General features: G+C 35.5%; 1 protein-coding gene across 6 annotated transcripts in view; it reads right to left on the bottom strand.

The window, feature by feature from the left end:
* The window catches only part of TRIQK (triple QxxK/R motif containing), a 150,520-nt gene that overhangs the window by 124,701 nt on the left and 1,871 nt on the right, over window positions 1-23,948 (bottom strand). Inside the window, exons 2-4 of one of the 6 annotated variants that reach the window (XR_011168080.1) lie at window positions 13,100-13,148; window positions 6,080-6,186; window positions 5,775-5,887 (exon numbers count right to left, since the gene is read on the bottom strand). The exons of 3 other annotated variants lie outside the window; for them this stretch is intronic. Coding sequence is in view for 1 of the 3 variants with exons in the window: in XM_069086651.1 (XP_068942752.1) it covers window positions 17,736-17,760; window positions 18,896-19,006 (136 nt within the window). In the remaining 2 variants the exon portion in view is untranslated. Of the gene's footprint in view, window positions 1-5,774; window positions 5,888-6,079; window positions 6,187-13,099; window positions 13,149-17,172; window positions 17,761-18,895; window positions 19,007-23,948 lie in introns of those variants that run through there. 2 more of the 6 variants (XM_069086651.1, XM_069086655.1) reach the window with 2 other exon arrangements.

Here is a 23,948-nt window from a genome sequence, read left to right as displayed (position 1 = left end):
AAGAAAAAAAAATACATTAAGATTTGTTTCCCTTCATATTTCTTCATCTTCTACAAAGGATCACCTATGTCTACAATTACATGCAAACAAAGTTCTCTTTGTAATAGATATCCTCCTTGGACTGATGAATCTTCTGTACTTTACCCAGATAAACTATATCCTCATATTAAAAGAACTGGTGGAGTTGATTGCTTTCAGCGGTTTCTGAAAGACTGGGAAAAACAAAAGATACTAGAGAGGCACTACAAGATTACAGAAGGCTAATTTTGTTCTAATAGTCATGAAATAGAGAACTACAGGTGAACATGACTTTGGCTCCTCCCAACATTCTAGAATTCAGTATTAAAGAAATGTTGAGTGAATATCAAGGAAAGAAATGATGATCTCAGAGACATTCTGTGTCATCTATACAAATCATGCCAAACAAACCTTATTTCCTTACATACAGAAAAGATTTTTGCTAGATTTTAGTAAAGGAATTGGTGTCACTTACCCTATTCTAGGATATGGGTTAGATGGCAGTATGATTAGATGAATTTGGAAATGACTGGACCCTAGGAGTTAAGAGAGGGGTAATGGAAACTTTTTTGGACATGCTGAACTTCAGATATATGTGAGAGGTACCGTTTGAAATGTTGCGTGGGCAGTAAGTGATAGGAAGTTCAGAAAGTGCAGGAGAAGGAAGTGCAGGAGAGACTAGAGCTGAATGTACAGATCTTAAAATCAATAGACTACAGATGATAATTAAACCTATGAGAGTTGAAGGGGTCACCTTGAGAGTATATACAGAAAGAAAAGAAGAGGGCTCAGGGCAGCCTTAGGGTATAACCACAATAAGGGGGTAGTGATATGGATAATGATCAAAAAAAGGTGACTGATAAAGAGTGGTGAACTGGGAGAAGAGGGAGGGAGAGACAGACAGAGAGAGACAGAGAGAGAGAGAGAAAGCCAGAGACAGACAGAGAGAGACAGAGAGACAGAGAGAGAGAGAGAGAGAGAGAGAGAGAGAGAGAGAGAGAGAGAAAGCCAGAGACAGACAGAGAGAGACAGAGAGAGAGAGAGAGAGAGACTGTCACAGAACCCCAAAAGCACAAAATATCCAAGAGAATTGTCAACAATCTCAAACTTTGAAGAGAAGTCAGGAGGCCTATGAAAAGAAGCCATTAGATTTAGAAATTAAGAAATAACTGGTAGCTGTTTTAGTTGTAAGAAGTCAAAAGCTACACTACAAGAAATGAGTGATAGAAGTAGAAATAGAAGTCATGAGTACAGATAGATTTTTTTCTAGGCATTTTCTATTCACAATTTTTGACTGTGAATAGGAGGAAATATATAGGACCCTTGTTTGAATAATGACTGAGTGACTTACTATATGCCAGACACTGTGCTAAGCTTAAGGGAACGTTTGTACCAAGTGAAGTTTTGTTTTTGATTTGGGGGCTTTTTTGGCTTTGTTTTTGTTTTTAGGATATCTAGCCATTTCTGTAAGATTAAAAAAAGAAAATAGGCCAGCCATCAAGACTTTACAGCTTCTAGAAAAGAGAAAGAATGTGTCAGTGCATCTCTGTTATTGACTCGGGGCCTAATATATATACTGAAATATCTATGCTCCAGAGGATAGAAAATAAGCAGATGTTTAGCATAACATCTCACTTACAGTATACAGTGAATAGATTGATGGATCTGGAGTCAGAAAGAAAGACCTGCCTTCAAATCTGACCACAGAAACTTAGCTTGGGTATAACCCTGGAAGCAGGTAACTTAACCTCTGTCTACCTCAGTTTCTTCATCTATAAAATGAGGAAGATAATAATGCTGACCTCTTAAGGTTCTTACAAGGATAAAATGAAACATTCATAAGTAAAGTGCTTTGCCAATTTGAAGTGTCATCAAAGTGCTAGTTTTTATTATTTACTGTGATGTTATATGCATAGATATAAATGGAAATTGAATATAAAGCTTAAGTTGTTTTGCCATCATTTGTGAGAACACAATAGAAATTACAGTTCTAACAGAATCATAATCTTATATCTTAGCATAATTACCACATTTTTTGTACCTCTAATAGTAAAAACAACAATTTTATTAAAATATACTATTATAATGACTAATTTTAGCAAAAATAATATCTAAGTTATTTATTAAAATATAACATTATAATCATAACTTTTAGGGGGAAAATTCCTCAATTCAGTCTGTCAGATACCATAGTGTCAGGCATTATGTTAAGAGCTGAGGATACAAAGAAATACAAAAATCAGTCTCTGCTCTCACAGAGCTCACAGTCTAATGAGGGAGACAACATGTAAACAACTCTGTACGAACAACACATACATAACACAAAACGAAGATAGATAGATATGTGGATATAATCTATGAAAAGTTATCTCTTACCATTTTCTAAGAAGAAAACATTTTTAATCTCCTAGGGAAAACAGAGATCATATTAATGAGCTCTTATAAATATTTAGCAAAATTGTCAAGACTCATATATATATATATATATATAAATAAAATTCTTTCTGAATGACCTACTTCCTTCAAAATGGTTAAGTAGAAATTATTAAAATATGAACCAATAGATAACATGAGTATATGGCTTTATGGTTTACATAGTATTTTACATACATTACCTCATTTTATTCTTATAACAAGACTGTGAGGTGGAAGCTGGTATCATAACCATTTTTATGGATAAGCAAACTGAGGTTGAGCTAGGTTATGTGATCTGATTATGAGTATGAAGTGAGAGATAAATTCAGGTCCTCCTGACACCATGTCCAGTGGACATTCTACTACATCAAACTGTCTCCACTATAAAGTAAATTATTTCCTCTAAAATGCTATACAGCTCAGGGAGTGGGTAGTAGGGGTAGGAGAGGAGTGAGGGAAAGGGAATTAAGTATTTATATAACATCTACTATTTGCAGGGCACTGTACTAAGAACTTTACAAATATTAGCTCAACTTAATTCTCATAACAAGCCTGCAAGTTAGGTGCTGTCATCATCCCCGTTTCACAGTTGAAGAAACTGAGGTAAACAGAGATCAAGTGACTTGTCCAGGTTCACACAGTATCTTAGGCTGAATTTCAACTCTAGCAGTTCTGACTTCAGGCCCATATTCTAACCACTAAGCCACTAGCTGCCTCAAAACAATTACTAAACCTTTCACCATTTTCTCCCTTTCCCCTCCCCAAAGTCATCTCTTTCCATTCTCCCATATCCTTCTGTAAGGAGTGAGTTGGAGAACCAAATTCATTGCAATTCATTCAGTCAGTATTGAGAAAAACATTTGACAATCTATCAGTTGATCTATTAGTCTCACTAAATAGCAATGGACAGATTCTTTTCCTTCTCTCCTCTCCTCCTCTTCCTTTCCCTTCCCTCCCCTTTCCTTCCCTTGCCTTTTCTTTTTCCTTTTTCCTGTCTACATAAGGTATCCTATTCTTACCTGCAGGTACTCTGCCCAAAGGAATGTAAATCTTGATCTCTGAAGCCTCTCAAGATATCTTGGGGTTCACAGGCTAGATTTCTTTCTTAAGGACTGAGCCTAAAACCCAAATCACTCAAGTTATCATTGACTGGCCAATAATGGCTCAGAGTGAATATAAATTGCAATTGTTTCTGTTTTGGCTTGAAAGCCTGAGGAAAACATCTTCCCCTCCCTAATTTTTTTTTTGTTTGTTTTTGACTTGGTCATTCTCTGCCTCATTTCTTACCTAGCCCTAATCACAGAATGAGCATTGCTTCAGTCATACTAAAAGCTAGGAAAAAACCTTAGCTCAAAAAAGCCAAGGTCTCCCACAGCATTGGGATCATCTCCTGATGTCCTGATCACCTTGCCACTGGACCCAGATGGCTCTAGGAGAAAGTGAGGCTAGTGACTTTGCCCAGCCCTCCTTTGTCCTTTTAGAGACAGAAGGACAAAAAACAACAAAAACAGCAGACAGAAGGAAAAGATACATTCCTATACCCCAAGGAGGACACAAATATACAAATATACATGATATAAAATATCATGCTATATAAACATAAGAAAAGTCATGCAAAAAAACAAATAAAAAAACAAAAACCACTCCACATAATAAGCACAATATATACAAGTATTACAGTGATGTCAATTATAACACTAAACAGAAACTGAATTTGGATTCATTGCAATGACTAATGTAGGCCCCAGAGAATAAATGATGAGGAACACTTCCCTCTTCTCCCCAGAGAGGTGGGCAATCATTGTGTGTGGAGAGGGAGGGAGGGGGGGAATGGGGGAGGTAGTTATATGGAAGAAAAGAAGGTGTGGCTGTAATCTAAACTGTCAGACTACATTGCTTTGTCAGCTGATTTTGCTGAACTTTTATTTTTTTTTAGAAATGAAGATGATAGGATGGAAAAAACCAATAAAGCTTTTTTCAAGAAAGTTATGAAATAAACTTTGTTATATAGAATGATGAGGAAATGAGATGTTCCATACATTTATCACCAATTTTCAAATAATTAGAATACAAATGATGAAATACACTAAATAAGAAAACTATATATAATATAATTAAGGGGCAGCCAGGTAGCACAGTAAGAGCACCAGCCCCAGAGTCGGGATGACCTGGGATCAAATCTGGGCTCATACACTTAGCACCCACCCAGAAACACCTGGCCATGTAACCTTGAGCAAGTCACTTAACCCCAATGGCTTAGGGGTGGCTGGGTGGCGCAGTGAGTAAGAGCACTGGCCCCAGAGTCGGGATGACCTGGGATTGAACACCACACCCAGAAATAACTGTCAGTGTGACCTTGAGCAAGTTACTTAACCCCAATTGCTTAAAAAAAAATAATAATATAATTAAGTCTTTCTTTGATGACTCAGAAGGCACTTACAAGATCTTAAAGCTTCTCAAGGCAATCATTATCACTGTATTAATAATGAATGGAAATACAAATTAATAGATCTAATTAACACAATGCTGTCTAAGAGACTTGGGTATCTCTAATCTGCTCATTCTTGATAACTCAGGAAAGTCAAACAAATTAATCAATTAAGAAATCTTTATTAAGCAGGAACTATGTGCCAGGCACTGTGCTAAGTGAAACAGGGCTGGCGCCCTCAAGCTCCCTTTCTATACAAGACATATACAGTGTAAATGAGAGTGAATCCAGAGAATTCCCAGACGGTAGACACTAACAGTTGGTGGTAACCAGGAAAGGTCTTTTGCAAAAGTGAGATTTGAGCTGAGTCTTTAAGGAAGCCAGGAAAGTCAGAAGGCAGAGGTGAGCTTTTGTGGCATGGAGAACAGCCAGGGGAATGGACTGAGTCAGAATACTGAGTGTTGTGTGAGAACCCTGGAAAGGGGAAGGGAAGTTTGGGGGGGGGGCAGAGTTCAGGGGAAAAGGTTATAATGGACTTTAAAAGCTCAACTGAAGATTTTCTATGTGATTACGGAGATAACAGGATGCCCCTAGAATTTGTTAAGTGTGTGTATGTGTGTGTGTTTGGGGGAGGGTGATGTGGTCACTTCAACAGCTATGTGGAGAATGAATTGGAGTAGGGGTGAGGCTTGTGGCAGGGAGACCAACCAGCAGGCTATTACAGTAGTCCAGGCATAGGTGATAAGGGCCTGAACCAAGCTAATGGCTGTTACTGGGGAGAAGGGTACCTAGATAAGAAATGTTATGAAGTCAGAAAAAAGAGATTGGATATATGAGGCAAATGTGAGAGAGAAGTTAAGACCATAATTTATCAAGATAACACCAACATTTTCATATAACACATTCTACTTACTAATTTCCTAAATACTACTAGCCACTGAGATCTGTTGACCAAATGAGGTAGCTCTAGGTTTCCATTTCAGTGACCACCATTCATTCACACATTCATTTAGATTGTATCAAAACCTGAAGGAGAGGAAAAAAATAACCAAAAATTTAAAATGTTTACAGAATATAGCATCATCTACTGAAAATAAGAACTACTTCAAACTTAAATTCATTGCCAGAAGCAACCAAACAAGAAAAGTTAAGTAAATACACATACACAAAACACAAGACAAAGCACCTTTTGCCAAATGTTAAATCAAATAAACATACCTTACTTCGTGTCCTCTAAGCTGCCAAGTCTGAATTTGGGAGAACTGCCAAAGGGTGAGATGCTTCCAAAGGCAAGGGCCATTATTGAGGAAATTATGTTGTCATTTCTGGCAAGTTGAGCAGCAGGTTAACAAAAGTAAAAGAATCTTGGTTGTTTTTCAAGCATTTAAATGACAGAAATGCAGAAGAGGGAAGAAATTCATTTTGCTAGGACTCAGAGGGCAAAACTAAAAGCAATAGGTGGAAGATTGAAAGAGACAAATGTATATATTGGCTAGATGTAAACAGGGACTTCCTATCAATAAGCACCAAGCACTACCATGTGGAATGGGTAGGCTCCCCTACATTAAAGGACTCCAAGCAAGGGTGGAATGACAGCTTGCTGAGTGTACTGAAGAGGAAATGATTGTTCAGGTATGGAATGACCTGGATGGCTTCTGAGGGCCTTTTCAATTCTGAGATGCTGTGATTCCTAACTATAACTAAGAACTTGGTAACAGAAAAGATTTAAGGTGAATTTTTGGTTTAACTTGAAAATGGTAAGAAATGGATATTCTTCAATTCCTATTACATCAAACAACTGTAGCACATAATCATTTCACTGTAATAGGAACACATATAATATGTAGCCCAATAAGAGTTAATAAAATTAATTTTTTGTGTAGCTCATAGAACCAGTAAAATTAGCTTAAAACATGCCTGATAGAAACATGAACTGGGTTTATCTTCAAATAACAATATTACCTCCTCATTTATAAATTCTTTTTTTTTTGAAGGGCAACTGGGGTTAAGTAATTTGCCCAAGGTCACACGGCTACTTTTTTGTGTTAAGTGGCTGAGGCTGAATTTAAACTCAGGTCCTCCTGACTCCAGGGCTCTACTCACTGCACCACCTAGCCACCCCCATTCATAAATTCTTAAAATAAGGTGTTTCCTAAATTGATAAGTAATGTCCATTGGTTTCATTTTGAGAAGTAAGGAAAAAAATTCTGTCTTTTTTTAAATTGTTGTTGTTTTAAATGAAAAACATTTAAATAACTTTCTTTCCCCAAATGTTAAACGTTTTTTTAAAAACAATATAATTTGATTTTGGGATAGTTCAAAATTAATCAAATAACCATTTAGACTAGGAGGAGGTCTGGTAGAATGGAATGCTAGAATTAGAACATCATCCTAGCATAATACCCTATCAATATTACTTAGTGTTCAAAGAATATATAAGTATTTTGTTCATTCTTAGGGTTTTCTTAGAAATTCAATGTGCTCTCTAAGAATAAATGACAATGTGCACATTCCTTAGAAACTGAATTATGTGAACTTGAGTATTTATTCATATATATCTAAGTTAAAATAACATGCTGCAGGTAGTACTGGTCGTATCATCAAGTTCAAAATAAAGGATAGTCTTGGTCTGTCTGTGCTCAAAAATTTATCTCACAATCATCTGTGATCAAATTAGCCCATCACCATTTTCAGAAACCATTTCCAGGAATAGCCTTCCTAGTAATGGTTAAAAAGATTCCTTTAGAAAGTTACGTAACAACCCACTGCATTTAACAAATGAAGATAAAACTAACATAAAGTTTATATGACTATCACTCTCCTTCATGGAAGAATTTGGAATTAATAATCAGACTCCTGGAGTGTGAATGTATTTTCCCCCATGGGAAATGTGTTACCTAAATATGGCAGCTGCCAAAGTCAGTTCTGGTTTTTGCCTCCACAACTTCCAGATTTAGAGTACTTTCCATATTTATTCTGGCTAGCTCTTTGATTACATCTCAGAGGGCTCAAAGGGGGCAGCAGTCATAACACAAGAGTTAACTCTACAAAACCTCAAACAAATGAATATCACACAACCCTCAACACCTGCCAGATTTTCTCTTTAGAGACAAACCTCAAACACTTCTAATAAGCAGGGGCTGGTAACTTGCCAGGAAAGAATGAGATAGAGGATTTCTATCATCTGGTGGTCACTTTTAAATTTCACTTTATTTTTCCTTTTTCTAGACTATTCAAGAAATGGAAAAAGACACTGAAATCTTCAGGATTTTGTTCAAGTTCTGTGGGCACAGAATTTTTAAATTAAAAAGCTAAAAGAGAAGAATAAAGACACTAAAATAAACTTAAATAAAATTAAATTTCAACGGCAGAACTTAAAATTGGATGCTTTGAAAGTCCTGTGGTCTTATCAGCATATATATTACCATAGATTGAAACACAATCTGCATACTTTCACATCCTATGCAATTCTTGTTCATCACTCTATTCTCCATAGCACTCCCATGAAGAATAGAGGCCCTGGTTCTATAAACATTTCATAGGTCTCACAGCACCAGAGATGTCTATCTCCTCTATTTCAGTCTCAATATAGTACCAGAGGACAGTGAGGTGGCACAGTGGATAGAGCACAGGGCCTAGAGTCAGGAAAACCTGAGTTTTAATATGGTGTCAGATACTGTGTGATCCTGGGTAAGTCATATAACTCTGTTTGTCTTACTTTCCTCATCTATAAAATGAGCTAGAGAAGGAAATGGCAAACCACTCCAGTATCTTTGCCAAGAAAATCCTAAATGGGGTCATGAAGAGTTGGGACACTACTGCATAATTATATCACCTACTTTTTTTTTTGGAGTGGGGAAGGCAAAGCAATTGGTGTTAATTAACTTGCCCAAGGTCACACAGCTAGTAAGTGTGTCAAGTGTCTGAGGTCAAATTTGAACTCAGGTCCTCCTGACTCCAGGGCTGGTACTCTATTCACTGAGCCACCTAGCTGCCCCATACTTTTCTAATCATACATTTTCTTTGATGACTTTTATGGTACTTCTTACATGAAAGTCATCACTAGTAATAAGATAAAACCTGATGAAAGGCACAATGAACCTTATCATTGTTCTTTGGGAGGCTTACTGAATAGACCACTGGACTGAAAGGCTTAGGTTAGGATCTTGCCTCTAACATTTACCAGCTGAATGACCCTGGATAAGTCACTTAATCTCTTAACCTCAAGTTCCTTGGCTTTAAAAAGGGGATAATTGTAACACTTACTTTATAGGGTTGTCGTATGGATCAGTTGAGACAATAGTTGTAAAATGCTTTGCAAAATTCAAAGTACTACAAAAATGCTAGCATATATGATGATGATTATTAATGGCCCCAAATTTATAGCTATACATCATCTTTAAAAGAATATATTTTAAAAGATGAATTTCTGTTTCTTTTAAGCTTTTAGGGATCAATGAAATCACTTTGCATATTTCGAAATTTGATTCAATCCAGGCTCATATTAAAATCCTATGTTAATCCAAGACATAATAATAGACCAACAACAACAGCTACAGCAGCAACAGCGGTAGCAGCAATAATCCCTCCAATGTACCATAAGTGGTCCACGTCATAGGGAAGGGGCAATAGAAAAGTAGAGGAATGTGAATTAGGGTGATGCATGGTGGAGATGCTAGGCCCTGAAACCACTAGTGTAGCTGTGAACAAACTGAAGGGATCCTAAAACATTGGCCAACTGGGTTCTGGCAATAGCACTTACTGGATAAGAAGTCTATACAATTATATGAAAGTTTCCCTATGAATCTAAGAAAGAGATGGAGTGGTACAGTGTTATATGCTGACTCTCCTTAAAAACATCATAATGATCAGCAGAGAGAGTGGCACTCCTCCAAATGCTGGTACCACAGAAAGACATGATACATTGGAACAAATAAGAAATACTAATAGCCCACCAACTGGAAATCTTTCAGGGAAGATGGCACTAACTGCTAAAGTGGGCAAACTCTATGTATGAAATCCACTGAAGACCTGAAATCTTACACTATGCTCCAGCACAAATCATAACAAATGTGGAAATGTCTGCCCACTTAAAGGCAAAGACTTGATTTGGATCAAATGAAGTAATACTTGTAAAATTAACACAGTGCCTGGCACATAGTAGATGTTATATAAAAGCCATAATAAAATTTATTATCATTATCATCATCATCATCATTATTATTATTATTACTCTCAGCTCCAATCCACACAATAATATATTGCAATCAGTTCATAGCAATCATAAAAACAAAAATTTCATCCCTAGGTCAAGATTATTCAAAATAACAGATACAAAAGAAAAACTACTAAAATCTGAAAAAGGAAAAGTGGTTCTATTATGAAGGGATAAAACCAATACAAGCAACAAAATAAACAATTCAACACAAAAATCAACAGCATTTGTAACTATTAAAGACAAATGTTGAAGTAAATATCAAAAAAATGTCCCCTTCAAAATAACTATGAAACGCATAAAATACCTGAGTCAATCTACCAAAACACATTTAATACCTGAATATGTTCATTTTCTCATTTGTCCTTAAGCAACTACAGTTTGACTTTAAAATCTGTAAAAAGAGGAAAATCAATGTCCATGGCTAGGCTGTGAAAATATAAAAATCCCAATACTGCCAAAATTAATTTATAGATTTAAAACTATGACAATCAAACTATCTAAAGGGATATTTTACAGGCCTAGACAAAATAATAATAAAGTTCATTTGGAGGAATGAAAGATCTAAAATTTCAAAGGAAATAATAAATTAGGTTAAGACCAAAACATTACAGAATATTCCAAAATAAATTCAAAATGGATGTGTGATCTGAGGTCTAAAGAAAATTAGCATTAAAAAAGTACGAGAGGGGTGGCCAGGTGGCTCAGCGAGTAAGAGAATGGGCTCCAGTGTCAGGATAACCTGGGGATCGAATCCCAGGCTCAGATACTTAGCACCACGCCCAGAAATAACTGGCCGTGTAATCTTGAGCAAGTTACTTAACCCCAATTGCTTAAAAAAAAAAAAAAGGAGAAAAGAAGATCATGTATCTTTTATACCTATGGCCATAAGGTCAATTCTTAGCCAAATGAGGCCATTATAAAAGTTAAAATAGATTTTCACTACATGAAATTGAAAAACTTTTGCACAAACAAAATTAACGCTCTAGGACAAGAGAAGAAGCAAATGTGGGAAATAATCTTCGTGCTAAATTTCTCTGATTAAGGTTTGGTAAGCAAGAAATATAACTAATAAAAATCTAGGATACCAAAAGCCATTTCTCAACAGACAAGTAATATGAACAAACAGTTCTCAAAAGAAAAATTGTCAACTATTAACAGCCATATAAAAGAATGCTCTAAATCACTAATAATTAGAAAAATGCAAATCAAAACCCAGAGAGTTCATCTCACTCTTTGCAAACTGACAAAGATAACAAAAGATGAGAACGTCAAAGTTAAAGGTGTTGAGGATAAACATACTAAAGCATTTTTAGTAGAGTCATGACGTGGAACAACCATTCTAGAATGCAATTTGGAATTATGCAGATCGGCTGAACTGTTTATAGCCTATGACCCAGAGATTCTACTTCTAGCACTTTCTTTTGTGGTCGAAAAATACAAGCACAGTAGATGTCCATAAATTAGGAAATATCTAAACAAATTGGATTATGTGAATTTAAAGTAATATTATCATTCTATGAGAAATGGCAAATATGATCAATATAGTGAGCATGGAAAGTTTTATATAAACTGATGCAAAAATGAAGTAAGCAGAGAGAGGAAAACAATATGTTCAATAGCTACAAAATGTAAATAGAACAACCACCACAAAACAATCAAATCTGTATGTTATATTAAGACCAAGTTTATCCCAGAAGAAATATTAGAAGACACCTCTGAGGGTTGTGTTGCCACCAGATCAATCTGGCTTGTGAGAGTCAATTGTTAAATTTTAGGTATGAACATTCGGACCTCTGAAATCAGTACAACTCAAGGCATGTTACTAATGCAGATTAAATTTAAAAGTATGTCATGCTAGGAAACATTTTTTTTACAACCAGTGTCTCTGATAAAAACCTTCTAACTAAAATATGTAGAGAACTGAGTCAAATTTATAAGAATACAAGTCATTCCCCAACTGATAAATGGTCAAAGGATATGAACAAGTAGTTTTCATAGAAAGAAATTAAAGCTATCTATAGTCAAATGAAAAACGCTCTAAAATCACTATTGATTAGAGAAGTGCAAATCAAAACAACTCTGAGGTATCACATCATATCTATCAGATTGGCTAACGTGACAAAATAAGAAAATGGTAAATGTTGGAGAAGATGTAGGAAAATTGGAACACTTAATTCATTGTTGATGGGAGTTGTGAACTGATCCAACCATTCTGGAGAGGAATTTGGAACTATGCCCAATGGGCTATAAAAATGTACATACTCTTTGACCCAACAATACCACTTGTAGGTCTATAGCCCAAAGAGATCACAAAAATGGAGAAAGGACCCATATGCACAAAAATATTTATAGCAGCTTTTTTTGTGGTGGCAAAGAATGGAAGTTGAAGTGATGCCCATCAAATGGGGAATGACCAAAAAAGTTATGGTATATGAATATAATAGAATACTATTGTTCCATAAGAAATGGAGAGCAGGTAGATTTCAGGAAAACCTGGACTTGCATGAACCGATGCTGAGTGAAGTGACCAGAAGCAGGAGAACATTGTATACAGTAACAGCAAAATTGTGCAATGACTAATTTTGATTGACTTAGCTCTTATCAGTAATGCAAGGATCTAAAACAACTCCAAAAGACTCGTGATGGAAAATGCTATCCACATCCAAAAAAAGAACTATGGAGTCTAAATGCAGATAGAAGCATACTATTTGTGCTTTTTGTTTTGGTTTTGGTTTCTTCTTTCTTGTGGTCCCTCCCACTGGTTCTAATTTTTCTTTCCAACATGACTAATGTGAAAATATGTTTAATATAATGTATATGTAGAGCCTATATCAGATTGTAACCTGTCTTAGAGTAGGGGAGGACGAGAAGGGGAGAAAATTTGAAATTCAAAATCTTATGGAAGTCAATGTTGAAAACTAAAAATAAATAAATTTGAAAAAGGAAAAAAGAAAAAAAAAGCATGTCATGCGAATTTTTTTTTCTTCCGGGAAGCAGTTATTACACATTTACCAACATACCACTGCACCTTCTTCTCCTCCATCCTTTGTATACCTTGGGTCCACTGGTCTGAAACACAGTATATGTTAATGAGAGACTATTTTGATGTGTCAATTGGCTTTGTTGATTTTTTTTTAACATAACAGTACTATGGAAGGAAATAAGAAGGTACAGAAGAAAATATAGGTGGCCTGAAAACAAAATAGGAAAAAATACTTTTTAAATCTATAAAGATAAAAAAACAAATATGAATTGAAGAACAAATACAGTGTGCCACAAAGTTCCAAGTAGGTCCCAAAGTCCCAAGAAACTTTTTACCAATTCACATGTTATTGAACAAGCTGCCCCAAGCCAAGGTGATACTGACCCTGCCTTTGTTGATTATCACAGTCTTTAACTCAGTTCCATACTCGTGGCTCACCATATAATGCAAAAATAAATAAATAATTAAATACGGGTCTAATGAGAATACTAGGGAATTTGATGTCCACATGGAAAACTGTTCTCTATTTTTTAAAGTGTTGTCTCCCTTTACTAGAATGTTAACTCCTTGAAAGCAAGGATTCACTTTTCTAACTTGTATCCACAGTACCTGGGAAACAGTAAGTTCTTAATAAATACTTTGCTTCCTTCTTTATTTAAAACATGTGACAAACACAATAAGTGATACAAAACATGGCAATTTCAGGGAGATAGTTTAAGTTTGCTATGGTTCTGCCTAGTCTTAAACCATTATCATTACTCATCAATAAAACTAAGTATGGCTTTCAGATCAAAGAAAAAAATCATACAAAAAATGTTAATCACTTAACATCCAAGTTAGAGTGTTTCACTGAAAACCATTAAACAACTAATCTATCTTGTGGAAACTTCCTCTAATGTTATCAAAACATTATACAAAGGAAACTGAAGACTTTGAGGTAGAATCAGTAGATGAAGGTGACACTTAGAAATAATTTGTTCTTTTCCAGATAAAAACACATTGAATAAATGACTAACAAAGAGAAAGCTGAGACTATATATGTTAAGAAACTACCTGACATTCTGAAATCAAAGATTTACAGGAGGAAAATATTTTGAGTATTAGCATTATTACCTACGTGATATTATTCTTAATGTGTATTTATGGCACAGTAAAATGGATAATAAAGGATTTAGAAAGTGTCCAAACACAAATTATATGACGTTAACAAGACATGGGACTCATCACCCCCAGGCAGTTACAGAAAGAATACCTCCTTATCAAAAACGTAGAAGAGAATTTATATTCTTCAAGCACACAACAAATAGATTTTTAAAATTTACAGAAATACTTTTGAAACAACCCTTACTTCAAAAAGCAGAACTAAATGCTCATAATAGGTACATCTCACTGGATCTGTCAAATATAACCAAAAGTGATTTATCTCTAGATAGCTAAGATTTAAATCTAGAAGCAAAAGGTATACTACATATGACATCCATATGAACTTAGTGGATGTTATTTCAAAAAAGAAAAGATATCACTTGTCAAATAAATCAAATGATCAAACAAGTGCTTGAGTCATGCAGATCTGTTTACAATAATGAAAGGGGATATGATATTGATTCAGGACCAGGCTAATGCCACTAGAAATTACAAAAAGCTTCACTTTAAGGAGCACAGATTTATTGATTGACAATGGTTATACAATGACATTGTGGGAATTGTGAAATATATCAAGGCAGACCACACAAATTTAGCATCTATTGGATACCTAGTATTAACATGACTATTATACACTATAATGTCAATATCCTCAACAAACTAACAGATGATAAATGCCCATTCTACAGATACAAATCCCTAAATAATCTTGAGTATTAAAAAAGCTATAGCAGAAATGGAGCAACATTATGAATAAAACCATTGTCAACAACTGCCTAGATGTAGCATTGATCCATTAAAAATCCGAGCACAACATTTTAATAACCATTACAATGCTGAATCCTCATAATCTCTAAATTACATTGGGTAAAATGTTTTCAAAATGTAGTAGACATCTGGCAGAAGAAATTAAAACCATGTGGAGACAGGATGAGATTCATGTCATTCCTATCATACTATCTGCTACTGAAGGTGTCCCCAATATGCTTTCAATAAGTCTAAAGGCTTATATCCCAATGCTTGTATTCAATTACAGAACATAATAATTCTATCTACCTGCATGACAGTCTGGGTTTATATTAAAATAGAAAAGAAACATAGCAGGATAGTGACTTGGTTTCTGACACTTCTGCTTGATCTCCATAAAAAAGATGAGAACAAGATGATGGTGATAATATTAATACTAACTCCTTTGAAACTCAAACCATGCTGTGAGGTAGAAAGGCAAAGGAGAGGAATAAAAACCAAGATGGCAACCTTAAAACTGCTGCAGTTACTGTGGATGTAGTAAGACTCAATAGAAACAACGGGATGGGGATGGCACTGCAGGCTAACCCAATGAATGAATGAATGCATGATCAAATTTATGAAAAAATCTTTTATTAAGCATTTACCATGTGTAAAGCACAATGCCAAGTCATAGGGATAGACTAAATAGAAAAGTAAAACAATTTCTTATTTCAAGGCACTCACATTCTAATTAGGGAGAAGACAATATATTTGGAAGATTTTGGCTATAAGTCACATGGAAAGATAGCAACAAAGCAAGTGGAGATATCTTTAATGTTATTTTTATAGATAAAATCATACCAGTTTATGTTGAACCATTTGACAAGGACAGAGAATTTGGTGGTAAAAACTTAGGAAGTAGAGGTTGGGGGATGTGGGGGTGTGTATTGTTAATGTATTTTTGCTTAATGGGAAAATCTTTCCCATTCATTAATAGACCCATGTGACTTGTTTGAGTCACATGGAAGCCTGACTCACATGAGCCTGCAGTAAGAGGACTTTGCTGAATGGATAGAGCAGGAAAGGTGGAGCAGAGCCCAGAGAAAGTTGGTCAGAGTAGTTAGAACTCAGGGAGAGAAAAGAAGCAAGCAGCAACCTGTAAGTGTTCATCTGTGGGAATGCCCTAGCAGGGGGGAGGCTTGGGGTGCCCCCTGTAGTGTCATTGTGTATAGATTTCTTTGTTGCTATAATGGCTTTGGCTTTATGGTGTTGGAATTCAGTTTTCTGGTATGTGAATAAATGTCATGGTTCTGTCTTCCATGTGGAAAGTCTGTTATATTTTGTTATATTTTACAATTCAGAATTATACTGACATATTCATAGCCACTATAGGTGCCATGAATGTCGCATTGGTGCTACAGGGTGTCTTCTAAAGCAATTGAAAAAGAGGTTGCCAGGTCACATCATCATAGAGTTAACAGGGCTGGTGTGGAAGTAAGAACCCTGATGTGGGGGGGTATTGCCAAAAAATTAGTATTAATGGTAATGAATGAAGATGGGTCCGTTCTGCACCATAATTTATCCCCTTAGTGATGACTGTATGGAAACAGGTCAAGTGGTCTTGCTATCCCCAAGACTTCTGAGTTTAGAGTCAGAGGTAAGATGTTGGTCAAATTGTTGACAGTGGTTTAACTTACCTGGCATATTCTGTCTCTGTAAATCTGTTTATAGAATGGAGGGGTTTAGAATAGTGAATTAGGGAGCTCTTCTGCTTCACCTAAACTAACTTGCCAAGATTACAATCAGTTGGCACTTGGTGGAAATTGCTAGCCCTGTCTCTGGAGCAGTTGTTTCCAAGGATGGGGACTGAGTTGGAAGCAGGATTAATGGTATCGGCTTTGGAATCCTAGACTATCCCCATCAGGGAATAATGGTAGGTGGAAGTAGAGGTGGTAGTGGTAGTCTGATCTGCCTGACACAAGCTGCCTTCTATCTCTCCCTCAGATTGGAATGATCAACTTGACCGAGAGGAGAGTGGAGCGCTCCTTTATGTCTGTGTGTGAGAAAACCAAGATACATCATAATGAATAAGAAATACCAACACCCTGCTACCTGCTAAAAATGTTGTACAGATGGTGCTGGACATTAATGTGGGCAAATCACAAATATGTCTGAAATGGACTGCAGAGCTGAATGTTTTCCTTATGATTCAGTACTATATTACAACAGAATTGGAAATAGATTTCATCATTTATAGGTAAAAATTTCATAGTGCTTTTTACATATACTATCCTCAGTTCCAAGTCGCACAACAATGCATAGCAGACCAATGCAAGACCATTGTAAAAAAAATTAATAAACTTCATTTTTAAATACAGATTAGATGAAATAAAACTGAAATATGAAGAGAGTAAAACTAAAGCTACCACAAAGACAGAAATTTTGACTCACAAATTATAGAAATTATGACTAATAATAAAGAGGATGACAAAAACAATACTTAAATATTTCAAATAATTTTGAAAAGGAGATGGACATTCTTTGGAATTTTGGAAAGTCCTTTTTAAACTGAAGGCACACATGGAAATACCGGATAAAAACAGAGACCTTTTAAAAAGCTGATATTTGATATACCCATCATAGATGAATACATTCTCCCACAATATTTGATACAAAGTATAAATAATATTTCAGGCATGCACATAACAGTGTATATGGCAGTTACTGCTATAGTAAATGAAAGGTGGCATCAAGGAACTCTCCAAAGGACAGGCATCAAATGTCACCATGGCAGAATCAATTTATACAATCCTCTTTCTCGTTCCTCTTTAATTTTGAATTTTTTAAGTTAATTAAGTTAACAACAGAAAAAGAAATCTTCATAATAAAAATTATGTCAATATTAGCAAGATAAGAGTAGCAGATATCATGAAGACCATATTACCCAATTTTTAAAGTTAAAAAAGCAACACACAGATTGGAGTCAGAAAAATAGAAGTATATCAGAAGTTCTAGCTTCTGTTAATCAGAAATTGAAAGCAAAAAACAAAAGGTTATGATGATATGTGTCATAGTAATATGAGAAACAAAAAGAATTTAACATCAAGAACTTTACTACAGTTGTAATAAAAATTTAGTAGGCAAAAAAAAAAGCAAGAGAGAAACCCTCCCATCCCTCAAAAGGAAGATGTATAAAACTAAGAGTAATAACTAACATTCATGAGCACTTTATGCTTTGCAAAATGCCTTTTGGTTTCATTGATACTCACACAACCACCACGCTAGATACATACCACAGTATTATTTTCCCCATTTTATAAATGAGGATTGAGTCATACTCTGTAAAAGTAGATTCACTTTTTTTTTTCCATTTCAATTTTGTAGTGTAGAAGATTCAGCTGATCTCTGTTGATTGGTTGTGTATTTGGCTGAAGAAGTTTTGTCATGTTCTACAGATTGACAGTTCTTACAATGTCATCTGTACACAAGAGCATTTAGAGGAATTTACGATTGATAGGGAAACCCAAAAATCATATTCTGCACTGGACATTCTCCAGGACAATGACAAACATCATCATAATTATAACTCGTATTTATACAGCACTTTAAAGGTTTGCAAATCACTTTACAAATATTATCTCATTTTATTCACACAACACCTTATAAGGCAGTTAGTTATTATAAACCCAATTTTATATATGAGGAAACTGAGGCAGACTAAGATTGAGTAATTTGCTCAGTAATTATAACTAATAAATGCCTAAGGCCAGATTAGAATTCAGATCTTTCTGATGCCAGGAAAACACTCAATATACTGTACTACCTACATAGTAATCTACCTCCCCTGTTTTTTGCCCCATTTGGTGTTTATACTCAATACATATCAAGACATATTTCCTATTGTCAGCTTGAACGATATTGTCAAATTAATAAAATTCCATTATTTAATCTATAAGGATACTTGTGATCATCTTGTCCACTATTCTCTTCTAGTTTGGCTTTTGATAAACCAAAATCATCTTCTTGCTTCAATGAGACATTGAAATAACAGTTTTGTGGAGATGCCATTTGTCTATGAAGTCAATCAAACCAAGAAATAAAAGAGACATGTATTTCTTAAAATCTGCTAATTTAAGGTTTGCTTGTAAATAATCTTAACCCTACTGGACCTAAATTAACTACTCTTAATAGTGCTACCAGTCAAGTATTTTGACAGTCACTGAATAAATGTTAATTGATGATTATGGTGATAGGTATGATTCCATTATACTTGATAGGAGCCAGTTCCTAAGAGAGCAACTCAAGGTTAATAAACTATATTCATGTTCTTCTACTAAGCAAAAAGATTTAATTCCTGTGTCTACTGGTTCCATTGTTGAAAGAGACAGTCAAAACTTCTTAAAGATATAGGATCAGCATTTTTTTAAATAAAATTTTATTGATAACTTTTGTTTTTACACCAAGTAAATTTCCCCCATATCTCTCTTTGATTGCCCTCCCAGAGACTTCATATAACAAAGGGGAGAATAAATGAAATAATACATATACCTTCACTCAAGAATTCATCTCTTCACTACACAATTCTAACAAATCTAAGTGATAGCCTGATTGTACACTTGAGCATTTCCACCTTAGACATGATATTCTATCTGTTGTCCTAAGGCACCGGCACAAGCTATGTTCCATAACTCAGATAAAGGACCAACCTTTCTGTGAAGCATTCCCTAGCATGAAAACCCCTCCTCCACACCCCCCCCACACACACTGCTATCTCCCTCCCTCTTCAAATCACCTTGTATTATTAGACTCATTTGTGTATACATGAACATGTTATACTATCTCTCAACCCTCCCCCGCTACAGAATGTAAACTCTCTAAAAAGAGATCGTTTTTGTTTTGTCTTTTAATCTACAGAACCTTGGATTCTGTAATGCAGATATGAGATGCTAAAAATATTTTGCATGGAATTTAAATGAAAACATCTCTGTTTCTTAAAAATATTTTTTTTTAATTTCAGTTCTAAAATGTTGATGAAAAGGTATCAGTTGTAAAGAATTCTATTTTTATGAACCCTAACTACAAAATGGTATAACCCTAGTGAAGGATAACCAGAAGTAACATGTAGAATTTTCTTAGACAAGTTTAGTCCCTGTGTTTCAGAGACAGTATGCTAGGGTGGAAGTAGCACCACACTTGGAGTCAGAAAACCTGAGTCTGAATTCCACCTCTGCTACTCCCTATCTGTGTGACCTTCAGTAAGTCCTTCTCACCATCTCTGGGCTGCAGAATCTTCTTATATAAAATGAGGAGACTGGACTGAATTATCTTTAAAATTGCTGCCAGTTTTAAATCTACACTAATATGAACCCAAACAAGGCAACATATTCAGTCATCATCTTGCATTTTCCCATTGCCAGAAGACATTGTGAAGTTCTGAGATGGAGGGATTGGCAAGGTTCTACTGTTTGACGTGCCAGAGGAAATGTTCCCTCCATAGCTCTCTCACCAAAGTGGGAACAACTGAAGAGGGAAATGATTGATTGCAGCTCTATGGGGCATTAACTGGTGCCAGGAAGTAGTAAAAACCATTTCTACATAGAGATAGACAGCGAAGGAAGAAAGCAAAGTGATGATAGAGTAGGTGGGCAAGAATCAGCAGAAAGGTTTTAGAAGTAGTGCATTACTGGATTTGTGAAAAGTGTGTGAAGGATTGAAGCAGGAAGGGCTGAAAGAGATGCATGGCATCTTGCCTTTAGGTTCTCTCTCCCTGTATGTATGTGGGCACAGGGATGGATTAAGGGGAAGTTGTTCACAATGCCAGCCTGGGTCATGGGTGAAGTGGCTATAGAGACCCCATAAAGAAGGCATATGTCAATTAAAGAGTACACAATGATGATGATAATGATAAAAAGAGAAAGTTCAGTATAGTTTTTGTCTGAATTATATTAGAAAAGTATGATTCTGATAACTATTTTTAGAGAAAGGTGTAATCACACTGGGAAAACTTAAAACCTCCATTATTATTGCTTTATGACATACAGCTGATACAAAATATGAAAGACAGTGACCCTATATCAAAGTAGATGCTACTTGGAATCTAGATTCCTTGGTAACTCTAACAATGTGCTACAATGTTGAGTGTGAGATTTCAAATTGGAGGCCCTGGGTTTAAATCCTGACTCTCTACTATTTACTTCCTGTGTGCCACACGGCAAGTTCTTTTATTTCACTGGGCCCGAGTTTCTTCTTCTACAAAAGTAGAGGATTCTAAGGTCACTTACAAATTTTATGATCCTACAAAATTTATGATCCTAAGGAAACTATAGGAATATGGCAAAACGTGGGAAGATGGCATTTGTCCTAAAGAAAAAGAAGTATACAAGTAACTGTAATTGACATTCCTCAAGGGAATAGGCTAGTTTTTAGAATCACAGAATTTTAAAGCTTTGAGGGACCTCAGAGATGATTAGTCACAACTTTTAATTTTATAGACAAGAAAACTGAAGCCAAAAGCTTGTATGACATTCATTTTTGCATCCCACAAAGTGTCTTGCAAAAATCAGGCTCCTGAGAGATATTCATTGGACGATAGAAAATTCCATCTAATGTTACCAAAAATCCAAATCCAAATTAAGAAACATTCTAACATTACCGGATACTCCCCCAAGCAGGACCAACCAACACTATTCCCAAAACTTGAACATACTCCTTCTTCACCCTCAAGAGCCACCCGCTACATGAAGCATTTTCCTTTTTTTCCTAAGCTGCTAGTGCCTCTCCTCACCTTAGGATTATCTTGTTGTCTACTTTGTGTACATATTTCACTTTATTTTTGTATCCTTGGAACTTGTATGCTTGGAAGACATCAGGTGCTTAATAAATAAATGCCTGTTAATTGATTGAATAAATAAATGAAGTTTAAGATTATATTTTTTTCGATTCTACATCACTGTTAACTCATAGTATACTAAGGGCCCCAGATCATTCTGAGGTGAACTGATGTCTACCTACGCTCTCCCCATCCTGTACTTAGGATATCAATTTTTTGAAACCAAGTGTAAAGCATTTATCACTATTAAATTTCACCCTCGTGGCCCTGGACCAAAATGCTAGCCCATCAAGATCTTTTTGAATCTTGCCTTGTCATTCTGCAAGTCAACCATCCCACTCAACTTTGGATCATCTCCAAAATTTTAAATGCTAATTAATGGTGGTCATGGTTATGAAGTTTTTATCTTAAGCTACCAAAATGATGATAAAGGACCAGAACAAATATTAAATAGAGGCTATAGTGAAGATAGTCTTCTAAATTCCCAAACTGATATCAAAACCATTAATGACTACTTCTAAAGTCTAGTCAGTTAACCAGTTCCAAATCTACCTAACTATAGTATCATCTATTCCTCACTTAGCTCATCATCAAATGTTTTCATAAAATCTAAGTAACCTAAATTAACACAGGCATTTCTAAGAAATACAATTTAAAAACTCTGTCTATAGGGGCGGCTAGGTGGCGCAGTGAGTAAAGCGCAGACCCTGGAGTCAGGAGCACCCGAGTTTGGTTCCGGCCTCAGACACTTAACACCCACACAAAAAAACTAGTGGTATAACCTTGGGCAAGTTACTTAACCCCAATTGCCCTCCAAAAGGCAAAAAAACCAAACAACAACAACAAAAAACAAAACCAAAAAAAAAACTCTGTCTATAAAGGGAAATATGTTCATTTGGTATGACCTGTTGATGAAGACATGCTAATACTATGACCTCTGCTTCTTTTTCTAGGTACTCACTAAAAATCTCTTTAGTAATACATTAGTAATGCATAGTATTACTAATAGTATTACTAACTCTTTAGTAATACAGAGTAATATTCTTGAAATTTTCCCAGAATTCACTGGCACACTTGGTTTCCAGACTCCATTCTGTTCCCTTCAAAAAAGCAAAACAAAACAAACAAAAAGCCAAAAACACTTTCTTTTCTCCAAACCTGAAGCTACATATCTTCCTTTTTTTCCTTAAGTGTTAAAGACCTGCTAAAGAAAACTGGCAATTGTCCAATAATCACATCTTTCCATGAATAATGAAGATAAAACTGAAAGTGTGTTCTTTAGTTATTTTTCAATGGTTGCATGTGTATATATTTCCTTTTAAAGAAATCTCATTTTAGGGGTATAATATACATTTAAGTGAAGCTTCTATTTGTACCCCCCAAAAAGTAAAAATGTTGACTTCATAAGGAAGTCCAAGTATTTCTCTTTTTATGTGAGAAAACAGTGTAGAATATGTATAGGACAGATTCTCAAAAGAGTTCTGCTTCTGAATGCTTGAGCCCCAATAACCCAGCAACCAAATAAAGTAGGCTACCTAGCACAGCATCTTAATAAAAGACCAGAGGTTGGCTAACCCAGGAAAAGAATCCAAGAAAGGGATCCACCAAGTTAAATTCCTTTTCTCCAGGACCCACACAACCTCAGGAATATAAAAGTCAAGACAAGCTATAGCCATACTAACTAGCAATGAAGAGCAGAGGTGGAGATTTCTCTTGGAAGGGAAAAGTAGCTGGTGCCCCTAAATGGACATGATAATGAGTAGAGGGTATGATGCAGATTAGGAATGGAAGATACTTTCATTAAGGAGAAAAGACACTGAACTGAGATGGAAATAAAGTCAACAATCATATATTAAGCGCTTATAACTGTCAGGCACTACATCGAGATGCAAACTGTCTTAATGGATAAAGAGTTAGCCTCAGATTCCATTCAGGAACGCCAGGATTCAAATCTATCTTTGCCACATCCTAACTGTGTGAACTCAGGCAATGCAATTAACCTTTGCAGTGTCTCCCAAACAATTCTCTTACATTCGGGTCCCCAGGCATTTCTCTAATTCTATAAATTCCAGGCAAGGTGTTGATCTAAATTGGTAATTTTCTCCCAGAAAAATTCCCTTCAGTGATGAAATTGCAGATCTCAGAGTGTTGGGTTTTGGTTTTTTTTTTTTTTTTTTTTTTTTTT

This window comes from Petaurus breviceps, unplaced genomic scaffold (assembly GCF_028583685.1).
Source record: "Petaurus breviceps papuanus isolate PSGF00001 unplaced genomic scaffold, PetGlider_PUasm1.0 179, whole genome shotgun sequence".
Taxonomy (NCBI): Eukaryota; Metazoa; Chordata; class Mammalia; order Diprotodontia; family Petauridae; genus Petaurus; species Petaurus breviceps.
This window is presented reverse-complemented; position numbering and strand designations above follow the sequence as displayed.